The sequence below is a fragment of the Oryctolagus cuniculus genome, chromosome 3 (genome assembly GCF_964237555.1).
Source record: "Oryctolagus cuniculus chromosome 3, mOryCun1.1, whole genome shotgun sequence".
NCBI lineage: Eukaryota > Metazoa > Chordata > Mammalia > Lagomorpha > Leporidae > Oryctolagus > Oryctolagus cuniculus.
The window spans coordinates 48,033,978-48,047,793 of NC_091434.1; the positions used below are offsets into that span (position 1 = coordinate 48,033,978).

Below are 13,816 nucleotides of genomic sequence, written 5' to 3' on the forward strand. Positions count from 1 at the left end.
GTTTTTTGCAAAACTGTGTGTAATTTTTCATCTTCTGTAAATATAATTCTGCAATAGTTAATTCTGGACTTGAATAAAGTGGCTTTTAGGGCTGTTTGTTAACCAAAGCACATGTAACTTTTGAGAGGAGAGGGTCACCAGCCCTAACTTGTAGGCAAGCATATGTAGTGCTGAGTTATCATTGTTGTAAATTCTGAGAGGAAGATTATTCCACATCATTCTAGTTTATCTCTTAAGATAAGTTGAGATTTGCAACCCTATTAGATTTGAGTCAATAAATGGAGTTTGTTCTGTTTGGGGCAATTTCTAATTTTGACATTTTTATAACTCTAAACATGTTTCTTTAACTGGTTCTCGCTTCATGCACACATGTATGTTATTTTTTGAAAGAATGAGCTCCACTTTCAATTGCCTAATTGGTTTTTAGGGGATGATTTATTATATGAACATTAAATGACCTATAAAATGAATTGTTTGAAATGTTGATGGCTCTGTAGTTCAACATGACTGGTTTGCTTCATCCCTAACTATAATACCGCTGTAGGAAGTAAGTAATTTAAATGTGAAATTGAGATGGGCAATCAAAATTCATTATTAGCCAGCTATCTTAAAGTATCTGCTGGGAAGAAAAAAGAATGAACCCGGTTTTCAAGCAGATTGTCAAGAACTTGGCACCCCCCTCCTACCTCCGTTAACTTAGAGATGATCAATCTTCATTTGAGCTAGACAGACCATCACAGAAAACACTGAGCCTGTTTATCTTTATTATTGAGGCTTTGTTTCCTCTTTGTCTGGAAAAATTCCAAATAAGAGGTTATTTCAGACCTTAAAGCAAAAGAACAATAAAGATGAAAAATTGGCAAAATGACATTCAGAGACTGTCACTGGATCTTTTCCAAAATGTGGAATTTCGGGATCATAAACATAGTCCACTTAATGAGCAAAACATAAGGAAACTAAGAAGCAAGTGATAAACCTTCCTTCACCTCTGTTAGTATTAGCCAAAGGTAAACCATCACAATCAAAAATAGTATTTAAGGAGGATTGACTGACTGGAAAGGAATTGAGGAAAAATGGAAATGAATATTGATCAATTAGCTAGATTTTGAGACTATCTGTAGAGAGTGACCTTGCAGTACAGCTATGATTGGGAATTAAAATTTAGAGCAATTTTTTAAAGCTTAAAGCTAGTATTTGCTTTTTTGTTAAAATCCATAACATTTTTAATGACTGAAATATTCTCTTTAAATTTGAGGTTATGATGACAGAGAAAATGATCTCTTCCTCTGTGACACCAATACCTGTAAATTCGATGGGGAATGTTTAAGAATTGGAGACACTGTGACTTGTGTCTGTCAGTTCAAGGTAAGAAGTCTTGTACTTGTATTTTATCATTCATTAGAGAGAGTACAAAACAGGGATCTCCCTTTAAAACCCATCATTTAACAATTTATAATTATGCAAGTAAGAGGAAAGCTAGCACCAAGCAAAAGTACTGGCAGGAGAACCAACTGATGTCTAGAAGATATACTCTTTTTGGAGAAATGTATATGTCATGGTTACAAATGCCATTGGTGGTAGAAATCTTCAGATTGTGCTTCTGTGATCTCAAAGGAAACTGATGTTTCTTTGACCCTTCTAGCATACATTCTATGAGTAAACTGACAATTAATGATAGTCAAAATAGTTGATGAGTTAAAAAATGTGGATTTGTACTTTTGTTCTTTTTGATTGGAGGTCTCATCTTTTGACTTGATTGATCTTTGTCTTGATGGACTTAGTTTCATTATCCAAGCAATCTGGTTAAGTTTTGAAGCTAATTCACTATTAATGTGACTTTAGACCTACTAAACTAATTTAAAAATCATGAACCTTATCAATATATATTAACATTTCCTGGGTATCATGTTCAATTAGCACCAAATCTCTCAGGTATCCAAATGAGCAAACAGAGAGCCACAATTAATCTCATGAAAGTGAGAAAAATGCACTTTTCTTTGTTTTAATGAAAGTTTTTAAAAATTACAAAAGAAAGTTTGCAATAATGGTATCATCAAAACTAGGTTATTAGAATTTGCTAAGCATAGAAACCTTAATGTCATTATTGTACTCATCATTTAGCAAAGCTTTCAATCATGTTAGTTATAAGCCTTCCTTTCCTCTCAGAATGTTCACATAATCATGTATACCCTCAAATAACATAGCTGTTGTAGTAGTATACTGTATTCACCATTGAGTGTGGTTGAATTAACTATTTATTTCTTTTTCTTTATATCAAGCCTAAGTATAACTTAGGTACATTAAGCCACTCATTTTCGGGGGTACAATCCTGACTTTTGACAAATACAGTCGTATGGTCAACCTGATAATTAAAATATAGAATATATCCACCATCCAAACAACTTCCCTCATGACTTCTGGTAGTTACTCCCCTAGAAATTGAGCTACTCTAAAAATATGTTGCAATTCTGACATAAAAGTCAATGAAAAAAGAAGCACATAAACAAAACTTTATGTGTGAATCATAAAAAAAAAGCTTTCTAAAATTGTAAGTAGAAAACAAGAGAGACTGAAAAGAAGGAGGAGGAGGAACAAGAAATAGAGGAGAAGAGAAAAAAGTGTAACATGGGACAATAGAAACATTGAACTCAAAATTCATGTCTAACAATATGCTCTAATATGTAATATTTAGAATTGTTGAAATTTAAATATTTTAGATTGAATTCAACTTTCCAATGATGCAGATAAGGAAATTTGTATTTAGATACCAGTGTACTTCAAAGAGTTAATTGAACATGGGATTAAAAGATAAGTTTATGTTATTGCAAATTTTTTTTAATCCATGCACAATTTCTTTTTTTAACTTTTATTTAATGAATATGAATTTCCAAAGTACAGCTTATGGATTACAATAGCTTCCCCCCCATAACTTCCCTCCCACCTGCAACCCTCCCCTTTCCCGCTCCCTCTCCCCTTCCATTCACATCAAGATTCATTTTCGATTCTCCTTATATATAGAAGATCAGTTTAGCATATATTAAGTAAAGATTTCAACAATTTGCACCCACATAGAAACACAAAGTGAAAAATACTGTTTGAGTACTAGTTATAGCATTAAATCACAATGTACAGCACATTGAGGACAGAGATCCTACATGAGGAGTAAGTGCACAGTGACTCCTGTTGTTGACTTAACAATTTGACACTCTTGTTTAGGGCATCAGTAATCACCCTAGGCTCTTGTCATGAGTTGCCAAGGCTATGGAAGCCTTTTGAGTTCACCGACTCTGATCATATTTAGACAAGGTCATAGTCAGAGTGGAAGTTCTCTCCTCCCTTCAGAGAAAGGTACCTCCTTCTTTGATGACCTGTTCTTTCCACTGGGATCTCACTCGCGGATATCTTTCATTTAGGTCATTTTTTTTTTTTTTTTTTTTTGGCCAGAGTGTCTTGGCTTTCCATGCCTGAAATACTCTCATGGGCTTTTTAGCCGGATCCGCATGCCTTAAGGGCTGCTTCTGAGGCCAGAGTGCTGTTTAGGATATCTGCCATTCTATGAGTCTGCTGTGTATCTCGCTTCCCATGTTGGATTGTTCTGTCCCTTTTTTATTCTATCAGTTAGTATTTGCAGACACTAGTCTTGTTAATGTGATCCCTTTGGCTCTTAGTCCTATCATTATGATCAATTGTGAACAGAAATTGATCACTTGGACTAGTGAGATGGCATTGGTACATGCCACCTTGATGGGATTGAATTGGAATCCCCTGGTATATTTCTAACTCTACCGTTTGGGGCCATGCACAATTTCTTTAGAACATGCACTCTGCATGAACACTTTTTAAGACCCTCCTCATTTGTATATACTTCAAATTTTTTTGCACAAAAAGTAAGTTTCTCTTTTTATTGGAATTTCCACAAATTTTGTGAAGTAACTTCCTCTAACTTGAGTGACTTTTTAGATATACCAGAAGATTCTTGGTCATTATGTTTTTCTTTCTAAGAAACACAAACAACTGATACTTGTAAAATGCAACACCTCCTGGTGGGTAAATATCCCTGTGATTAAACTAGTCTTCAAGACCATAGTATACTGTTAGTAATATATGCATATTTAGTATGCATATGACATCAGCTTCTAAGGTCTCCAGCCACACTGAACAATGTAATTATGTTCTTTCAAGGAACAACATGGGAGAGATGGAGCATGAGAACTCCTTTCCTACTTTCCCCAAATGTTAACTATAGCAAAAAAACAGTTGGCGAAATCAGTAATTAAAGGACCACAGGATTTTGTAGAATTAATTTCCTCCATTAGTTTGTGATTTTTACAAATTTTCTTATGTTTATAGTCAAGGTTAGATACAAGAAGTAAAACTCATAACCAGTATAACTGAACCAGAAAGAGCATTCTTCACATGGAAAACCTCGATTCTGAAATTTTTACAATAGAAAAGGAGTTGATAGAACTCTAAATGGATGATTTCAATTAAATGGAAATGTATGACTCTCTCATTAAGGGATTGTGTTCAATATTCAGCTGCTCCAAAAGATTTTAGTAAATCTTTCATCAGCAAAGATATTTCCTTTTTTCATATGTTGTTCAACCACTAAATTTTTCATTGATTTTTTTTTTTTTTGACAGGCAGAGTGGACAGTGAGAGAGAGAGACAGAGAGAAAGGTCTTCCTTTTGCTGTTGGTTCACCCTCCAATGGCTGCCGTGGCCGGCGCACCACGCTGATCCGATGGCAGGAGCCAGGTACTTATCCTGGTCTCCCATGGGGTGCAGGGCCCAAGCACTTGGGCCATCCTCCACTGCACTCCCTGGCCACAGCAGAGAGCTGGCCTGGAAGAGGGGCAACCAGGACAGAATCCGGCGCCCCGACCGGGACTAGAACCCGGTGTGCCAGCGCCGCAAGGTGGAGGATTAGCCCAGTGAGCCGCGGCGCCGGCCTGTCATTAATTGAAGTAACTGTTGAATGGAATATATGGGGACCTGCAATGCAAGTTTTAGTAAGAAACTAAAATATGAATTTCCCATCCAAATACTTGTAGTATCTTAAATTTACCACTGGATTAGTACTGTTATTAGTATATTCTTTACAATAGTTTTTAATCTAGTGGGAGAAAATTTAGACTTTGAACATGCGAAGGATGTAGAGTGACATTAAAAATCAAGAAAAATGTACAAGTCATATCAGGTGTGATAGAATATTTTAAGCTAAGAATATCTTCATTCAATCATTTCCCAATACTCTTCACATAATTTGAGTTTTTTTGATTTTTGTGGTTTTTGTTTGTTTTTGCCTTAGTATCTGATAAAAAAGGGTCAGGTCCTGAAAAGATACATTTTTCTATATACTATTCTCAATTTTGATTCTCCCTGCATCCTAAGACAAAGCATGAATCCTTCCATTCAAAATAGGATAAAATGATAGTCTTTCTGTCTGAGAGACAAATCTAAAAGAGAAATCTAAAAGTGTTTTGCAACTTGGATTATTATTAGACTACTGAAGGAAATATATATTTTTATATTTTTAATATATCTTCATTTTTTAGATGACTTGAACAGATTTCTAACATCTGAATATCTCTTATTTTTTGCAAAAGTGAGATAAATTTTTACTTCTTTTAAAGATGAGAGAATTAAGACCTGTAAATGCAAGTATAAGTAATTTACACTAAGTGTTGATTCTAGAATAAGAAACAAGGTCCTTTAACACCAAATCCAGTTGTACTAGCCAAGAAAATTAGACATGCAAATGAAAATATCAGTAACAACAAAAGTACCAATTTAAAATAGACAATTCTTAATATCCAAAGCATTACAGATTATGCATCCATAATCCAAAAATCCAAAATCTGTAATGCTCTGAAATCTGAATCAATTGCATGTGTTCTCTCCCTATCTCTCACTGCAAGAGTACTCAAAATGTTTCAGATTCAGAACTTTGCATTTCACATTTTTAATTAGAAATTCTCCAGCAATAAAATTTATTCCAATATCCCAAAAACCAAAAATGCTTCTGATCACAAATATTTTGGAAAAGGGATATTCAACTTGTACAACTAATTGTGAAGTGATGATATGAGTTCCAAAACTGCATACAGTCTCATGCATCTTGCCTTACTTTCTGTGTACCAAAGGAAAGGCTGTTCACCTGGTAAATCAATTGTGGGGATAAATATTTAGGAACAGTAGATGGATGAATGGATGATCTCTTTAAATGAAAGAGGAAAGGAGTGAGAGAGGTAAGGAGGGAAAAAAGAAAGAGGACATACATACAGTGATTCATAGAAAGCTCTGGCCATACAGTGATCAATAATCACTTTATAATTTAGATATCTGGGAGAGGAGTTTTGGGGCAGTAGATTAAGCAACCACTTGGGATGCACTCATCCCTTATGTGAGTGCTTGGTTTGAGTCTCAGCTACTCCACTTCTGATCCAGCTACTGCTAATGTGCCTAGGAGGCAGTATATGATGCTTCAAATATTTGGTTCTCTGCCACCCCTGTGGGAGACCTGGTAGGAGTTCCTGATTATTGGTTTTAGCCTAGTCTGGCCCTGGCTATTGGGGGGAATTTGGGGAATGAACCACGAGGTGGAAGATTCTTTCTCTCTCTCTCTCTCTGTCTCTCTCTCCCTCCCCTCCCACGCCCTCGCCCTCGCCCTCTCTGTCTGTCTCTCAATCTGCCTTTCAAGTAAATACAAACATTTAAAAAAAAAATTTAATTTGTTGAATGCTTAGGTTTTTGAGACACTACCTAATTGAGATATATAATATTTTTATTAAATGAGTACCACTTTATATCTGCAAGTTCCAGTTGCTAAGACTGCCTAAAAAATTGTCCAGAACCCAAGTGGCTTTAAAAATGAGCATTTATATTGTACATGAGTCTGCAATTCAGACAGGTCTTCATGGAAACACCTCATCTCTGCTCTGTTTGGCATCAGCTGGGTGGGGTGGAAGGGATGGGGGACCTGATAGGGATTTCCAAGTCTTGTGCTACACTCTTCTCAGGACTCTGTCTCATCTGTCTGTCAACTGGAGACCTTCATTCTCCTCCATGTTGATCTTTGTGTATGGGCTAGTTTGAGCTTCTTCATAACAACCTCATGGTTAGGTTCAAGAGCAAGCACCCAAAGGAAGAGAAAGTGACAGGTAGAATCTGTGTTCTTTAATGACTTCCCGTAGGAATTCACACAGTCCCTTCTGCCATAGTCAGAGTCCTGTCCACACTTCAAATCCTAACATTTTCACGTAAGGAAATGTGGTCATAGAGAACTGAAGATACTTTTGGAGTGGTCAAATGATTGGAACGCATGCAACATTTTTATCTCTTTCTTTTTGGAAAAGAAATATACCACATCCCAAGCCATCCCCCTAAGCTTTGACAACTGGGAATATAACTGAATTCACTTAACATCTGTTGAACACCTTCTACATGCCAGACTCTGTGGAAGGTGCTGACAATATATAAAACATAAGTCATCCATAGCTTCTAGATGCTGAAATCTCAGCCAAAAAAAGTCCTTATTAGCCAAACAAGCAATAAATCATAGGGAAAACTCATACATTTTTATTCATTTGTAGTAAAAATGAATTCCATATATTCTAGTGTGTCAACTTATTGAATCCACTAGTGTAGTGCATAGCTGGTTTCTTAAGCAATGTGGAAATTTTGGAACAAAGTCATTCTATTGAAAAAACACATATTTGAAAAATAAACAAGGTTTTTAAGACATCTTAAGAAAAAAATGGAATCATTTTTTTAGCCTGAGAGGAAGTTTGTACAACACATACATTTATGGACCTAACCATCTGGGCTTGAGTCTTGTTTCCTCTCTCACCAGCCAACTCTGTGGCCTTTGGCAAGTCACTCAACATCTGAGTCTGTCCCTTTGTATGAAGCTTAGTGGTATCATGGCTACCACTTGAAGTTGTTTCCAATAATTTGGCATATTTTAACACAGTAGTTGGCCTCTTTTCATGCTTAGGGTTATCCTATTTTCCTTTGTTTTCTGATTCTAAAAATGCCATGGTTTGGTGTTGATGTTAGATGATGACTCTGCTAGTGAAAACACTCATGAAGGGCAAATAATTTGTATTTCTTTTGATAAGTGAGTATTATCAAGTATTCCATGTTTTAAAATATGATTTCATTAATTCACCAAATATCTCAGATAATTGGAAGTCCAGGCTTTAAATGTGTTAAATATTTAATTATTTAGTAATATACAGCGAGTCTTACTCCAAGACAGTGAGAGAAATAGAAGAGAAATATAATTGCCCACTCTTGAGCTTTAATGATTTAGACTATGTTTCTTTCTTGTGTTCTTCATATTAATGAGTGCAAGTCATGGTACTAAGGGCCAAAAACATTGTGGTGATAATCTACAGTTAAGCTTTTTTCAGCTCTACAAATCTCCCTTTTGGCTTGTGCATGGAACTTGGCAACTCTGTTTTTAGCACTGTTCGTATTTGGCTTGCTGCATCCCTCAGAAGCGGCATATGAACACTTTATCAGTTTATTCGATATTTTAAGATGCATATCAGCATTGTGTAATAGCACTTGACAGAGATAATAAATACTTCCCACTCACCACTACCAGCCCACTGACTCCACATTTGAGTAATCCACAGAAATAAATGAAATGGACAGAGAAATATTAGGGATTTGGAGAGAACAAAATGTGGACCCAAATAGACTATACACAAAGTATTATAACCAGAGTTAGAGATGGAGATTAAAAGGTAAGAAAGTTATCAGTCTAGCCCTGCACACCCTCATCTGAGAGGTGAGCTAGTCTTTTGGCATTGACAACACCATCTGTTTCCTTCTTTCTAGTCTCTTTCAATGCTCAGAAACCATTGTAGTATTAGTAGAGTCCCATAAATCCTACTGATATTCTCCAGTTCCAAGTCCTGAACACAGCACATTTATCAAGCATTTTTCCATCCATTTGCCTTCCTGGCCATGTTTCTGACATGAGCACCAGCCCAATTCATGGGCTGTCTCTTCAGTACTGCTCATTGGAAAATAAAACTCTTCCCACACATTTTGCAGTTGCTTTCTTTTTTGAGTAGGAATGAAGATGCTCTGATTTATTGTAACTCAGTTTTTAGATGTAAGTCAAAAAACAATTTGCAAGGTTAGCAGATGACAACCTTTACACAGGAATCACTTAATCAGACATGAACTCTTTAATGAGTTAAATCAGTGAAATATTAGCAAAAAGTTCTAGTCATATCAGTTTTTAAACTGTAACCATGTAAGTAGACTGGATCTAGAAACTAATATGTTACTTTGCAAAAGAATTGTTATTTAGAGGGCTTCTAGAATGTATTGTAAATTATAGAAATAAAGATAAAGGAGTTTTTAAAATAAATGCTAAAGGATCTCATAAGCAATTTTGGTCATGATAATATGAGTGTTATAAAATTTGAATTTACTGTTTGTAGATGTTATATTTAAGTTATTCAATAATAGGTAAAAGACCATAAGACTTTCATCAAAGAACATTGACCTATGCCATTTTTAAATTGGTAGGATGATAAGGCTAATTATTATTAAGCTATGAAGTTAGAAAACAAGTGTTAGGAGTGGGCATGTAGCCAAGAGGTTATTATGTTCGTGTCCCACTTCAGAGTACCTGGACTTGAATCATGGCTCCAGCTCCATATTACAGTTTCCTGCTAATGTGTACCTTGGGAGGCAGTGATGATGGTTAAAGTGATTGGGTCCCTGCCACCCATGTAGGGAACCTGGATTTAGTTCCCTGCTGCCAACTTCAGCCCTAGCACAACTGCAGCTGTTGCAGATATTTGGGGAGTGAGTACCCAACTGGGAGATCTCACTTCATTTTTCTCTTTCTCTTTCTCTTTCTCTTTCTCTTTCTCTTTCTCTTTCTCTTTCTCTTTCTCTTTCTCTCTTTCAAATAAATAAAATTTTGAAGAAAAGAAAAAGTTAAATGGTGGATTGTAAATAAGAAAGTAAGATATTGTATGGAAGAAGATATAAAGAGATACTTATAAAAATGGAAATCTCGGGTATTTATCAATCAGATTATCATCCTGTTGAGATCACTTTTTAAAGTTTTTACTTGTTTATTTGCAATTAATTGAAAGGCAGAGAGACAGACAGAGATCTTCTATCTTGTAGTTTATTCCCCAGGTGTCTACAACAGTCAGGGTAAGGCCAGGCCAAAGCCAGTAACTCTGGACTTGATCTGGGTCTTCCATGTAGGTGGCAGGGACCCACGTATTTGAACTATCACTGCAGCATCACAGGGTGAGCATTACCAGGAAGCAGGATACAGAACTGGCACTGCCTCTACAATATGTCATGAAGGCATTCCCAGGGGTTATTTAATTGCTGCTCCAAATGCCTGTCTCAAGAACATATAAATCCTTAAACTGAAGTTCATTTATGATAAAGTTTTGGGTTTTTAAGATATATATGTGTAAACTTTTCTAGACATATCTCTGTAGACAAATGATCTAATAGATCGTTAATTAGCTTTCTATGTTATAGCATGTAAAAATCCAAATATTTTAATTAAAAGTAGGATATAGGAACATTTTCAAAAACTTTCACATGTTTCTGACTGTATAATTTTCCTTCCTTTGTTTCTGGCATAGGTGAGCATTTGCTAATAACCATCTCAATCATTACATTTGTTATAATTAAACAATGAAGTGCATCAGTCGTGGTAATCATGAGATAATCACCTCCCTGGCGTAATTAGCAAGTATAGAACACAGCTACTTATCTCTAATGCCTTAGAGTGTGATTATGTTGTGATGACTATACCCTGTAGGTTGCCTAATTTCCACTGTAAAATATGTACATTTTTATAATGAGATTGTTAAAATGAACTTTTCTCTGTATGAAATACATAATTTTTTCCTTTTTTAATATTCTATTTAAGGTATACAAATTTCATGTTTTTCTTTTATACAGATTTAGGAACACAGTCATACTTACCACCCTACCCTCCCTTCCACCCATGCAACAACCCTTCATCCACCTCCCTCTCCTATTCCCATTCTTATTTTTTACTAAGATCTATTTTCATTTACTTTATAATCATAAAGTTAACCCTACACATAGTAAAGTGTTCAACAAATAGTATAAAGAAAGAAACACTGTTCCTCAACAGTAGACACCAGTGCTATAAACAATATCAAATCTCGAAATGCCAATTTCACTCCAATACATTATATTTTAGGTACTCTATTAGTTACCACAGGTCAAAGAAAACATATGATATCTGTCTTTTGGGGACTGGCTTATTTTACTAAGTGTAATGGTTTCCAGTTGCATCCATTTTGTTGCAAAAGAAAGGATTCATTTATTTGTACAGCTTATTGGTATTCCATAGTGTATATATACCATTATTTCTTTATCCAGTCTTCAGTTGAGGGACATTTGGGTTGATTCCATAGCTCAGCTATTGGGAACTAAGCTGCTTAAATGTGATGGTACAGATAGCTCTTTCATATGCTGATTTCTTCTGGCTTGGGTAAATTCCCAGGAGTGGGATGGCTGGGTCTTATGGTATATCTATATTTAGATTTCTGAGCTATGTCTATACTGTCTTCCACAGTGGCTATACCAGTTTACATTTCTACCGAAAGTGGATTAGGGTATCTTTTCCCTCATATTCTAAACAGCGTTTGTTATTTGTTGATTTCTTTATGAGAGTCATTCTAACTGGGGTATAGTGAAACCTCATTGTGGTTTTGATTTGAATTTCCCTGATGGCTAGTGATCCTGAGCATTTTTTCAAGTGTCTGTTGGCCATTTGAATTTCTGCTCTTGAAAAATGCCTGTTCAAGCCCTTTGACCATTTCTTAATGGGCTTGTTAGTTTTGCTGTGGTTGAATTTCTTGAGCTGTTTATAGATTCTGAATATTAAGCCTTTATCAGTTGTGTAGTTTGCAAATATTTTCTTCCTTTCTTTGGTTGCCTCTTCACTTTGTAAGTGTTTATTTTGTAGTACAGAAGCTTCTTACCTTAGTGTAATCCCATTTGTTAATTTTGTCTTTGGTTACTTGTGTTTCTGAAGCCTTTTCTAAGAAGTTTTTGCCTATGTCAATGTCTGCACAGGTTCTACATTGTTCTCTAGTAATTTGATGCTATCAGGTTGTAGATTTAGGTCTTTGATCCATTTTGAGTGGATTTTTGTGTAAGGTTTAAGGTAGGGGTCTTGTTTCATACTTCTGCATGTGGAGATCTAGTTTTCCCAGCACCATTTGTTGAAGAGATTGTCCGTGATCCAGGGGTTGATTTTAGCTCCTTTGTCAAAAATAAGTTGGTTATAGATGAGTGGATTGATTTCTGGAGCTTCTATTCTGTTCCATAGGTCTGCCTTCTGTCTTTGTGCCAGTACCAGGTTGTTTTCATTATTACTGCCCTGTAGTATGTATTAAAATCTGGTATGGTGAGATGTATATATATATATATATATATATATATATATAAATAAAACAAGTCATACTTTGAAATAATCAGTAAAGGTAACAGTAGTAAAGGTTCAGTAGTAGCTGAATATTTTCACTGTATCCTATTGTCCTGTTTCTTTGTAAACATCAGTATATGATCTTATTTGAATTTTTAGAAATTAATAATGATTGGGGCCAGTGCCATGGCACAATAGGTTAATCCTCCACCTGCTGTGCCAGCTTCCCATGTGGACACTGGTTCTAGTCCTTGCCGCTCCTCTTCCCATCCAGCTCTCTGCTATGGCCTGGGAAGGCAGTGGAGGATGGCCTGGGTACTTGGGCCCCTGTAACTGCATGGGAGATTGGGAGGAGGCACCTGGCTCCTGGCTTTGGATGGGTGCAGCTCCAGCTTTTGTGGCCATTTGGGAATGAACCGACGGAGGGAAGACCTTTCTCTCTGTCTCTGCCTCTCACTATCTGTAACTCTGCCTCTCAAATAAACAAAATCTTTTAAAAACAGAAATTAATAATGATTAAATACACTTCCTCCTCAAACATAGATAGATGTTATCTTATTTTGAATAGCTTCAATATCATAGCACATTTTGATGTTTCCACCAAGTTAGGCAGATTATATCGCAGAAAAACATTATTAACTGGTATTGATACATTTTCTGCTATACCTTTTTCTTGTTATTTTCCCAGTCACCTTGTTGGAGTTTCTTGATGAATTTAGATGATTTTTGTTTCTTCTATCTAATCAAATGACTGATGAATGATTCAAAATTCATTTATGTACCTTTAAATGATGAGTTTACAAGAACAAAGATTTATGGTATAAGGGAATCACTGAAAATGAATACAAGTCTGTTTCCTTTGGTAAATTATAATTCTTATTCACAGTGTCAGAGGAATAAAACTCCAGTACTAATGATAGTCTTATATCTTTGTGTTACCCAGTGCAACAGTGACTATGTGCCTGTGTGTGGCTCCAATGGAGAGAGCTACCAGAACGAGTGTTACCTGCGACAGGCTGCATGCAAACAGCAGAGTGAGATACTTGTGGTGTCAGAAGGATCATGTGCCACAGGTATGTATGTGATTCTCCACAAAACCCTCTGAATGGATTCCAAATCAAAAAGCCATGTGTGATGTTTCCTATTATTTCAAAGTAAATGAGTTGTGTTATATAATTACTAAACATTTCTTTTGTTCTTTTGTACAGGTCATGCATTATTCTTGGTCTTTTATTTCCAAATCACTTCTAGAATAAAGAGAGTTCTACCATAAAGACAATAGTTAATTTAAATATTTGTTATTTAATGAAGTGATGATAGTTGAATGAAAGTCAAATATAATTAGAGACC

At 35.7% G+C, this 13,816-nt stretch overlaps 1 protein-coding gene across 2 annotated transcripts in view; it reads left to right on the plus strand.

Moving 5' to 3' along the window:
- TMEFF2 (transmembrane protein with EGF like and two follistatin like domains 2) overlaps positions 1 to 13,816 on the plus strand; it is a 273,922-nt gene that overhangs the window by 1,282 nt on the left and 258,824 nt on the right. For both annotated transcript variants that reach the window (XM_008258851.4, XM_002712353.5), the window contains exons 2-3: positions 1,256 to 1,365; positions 13,410 to 13,539. In XM_008258851.4, coding sequence (XP_008257073.1) covers positions 1,256 to 1,365; positions 13,410 to 13,539 — 240 coding nt within the window. The remainder of the gene's footprint in view (positions 1 to 1,255; positions 1,366 to 13,409; positions 13,540 to 13,816) is intronic.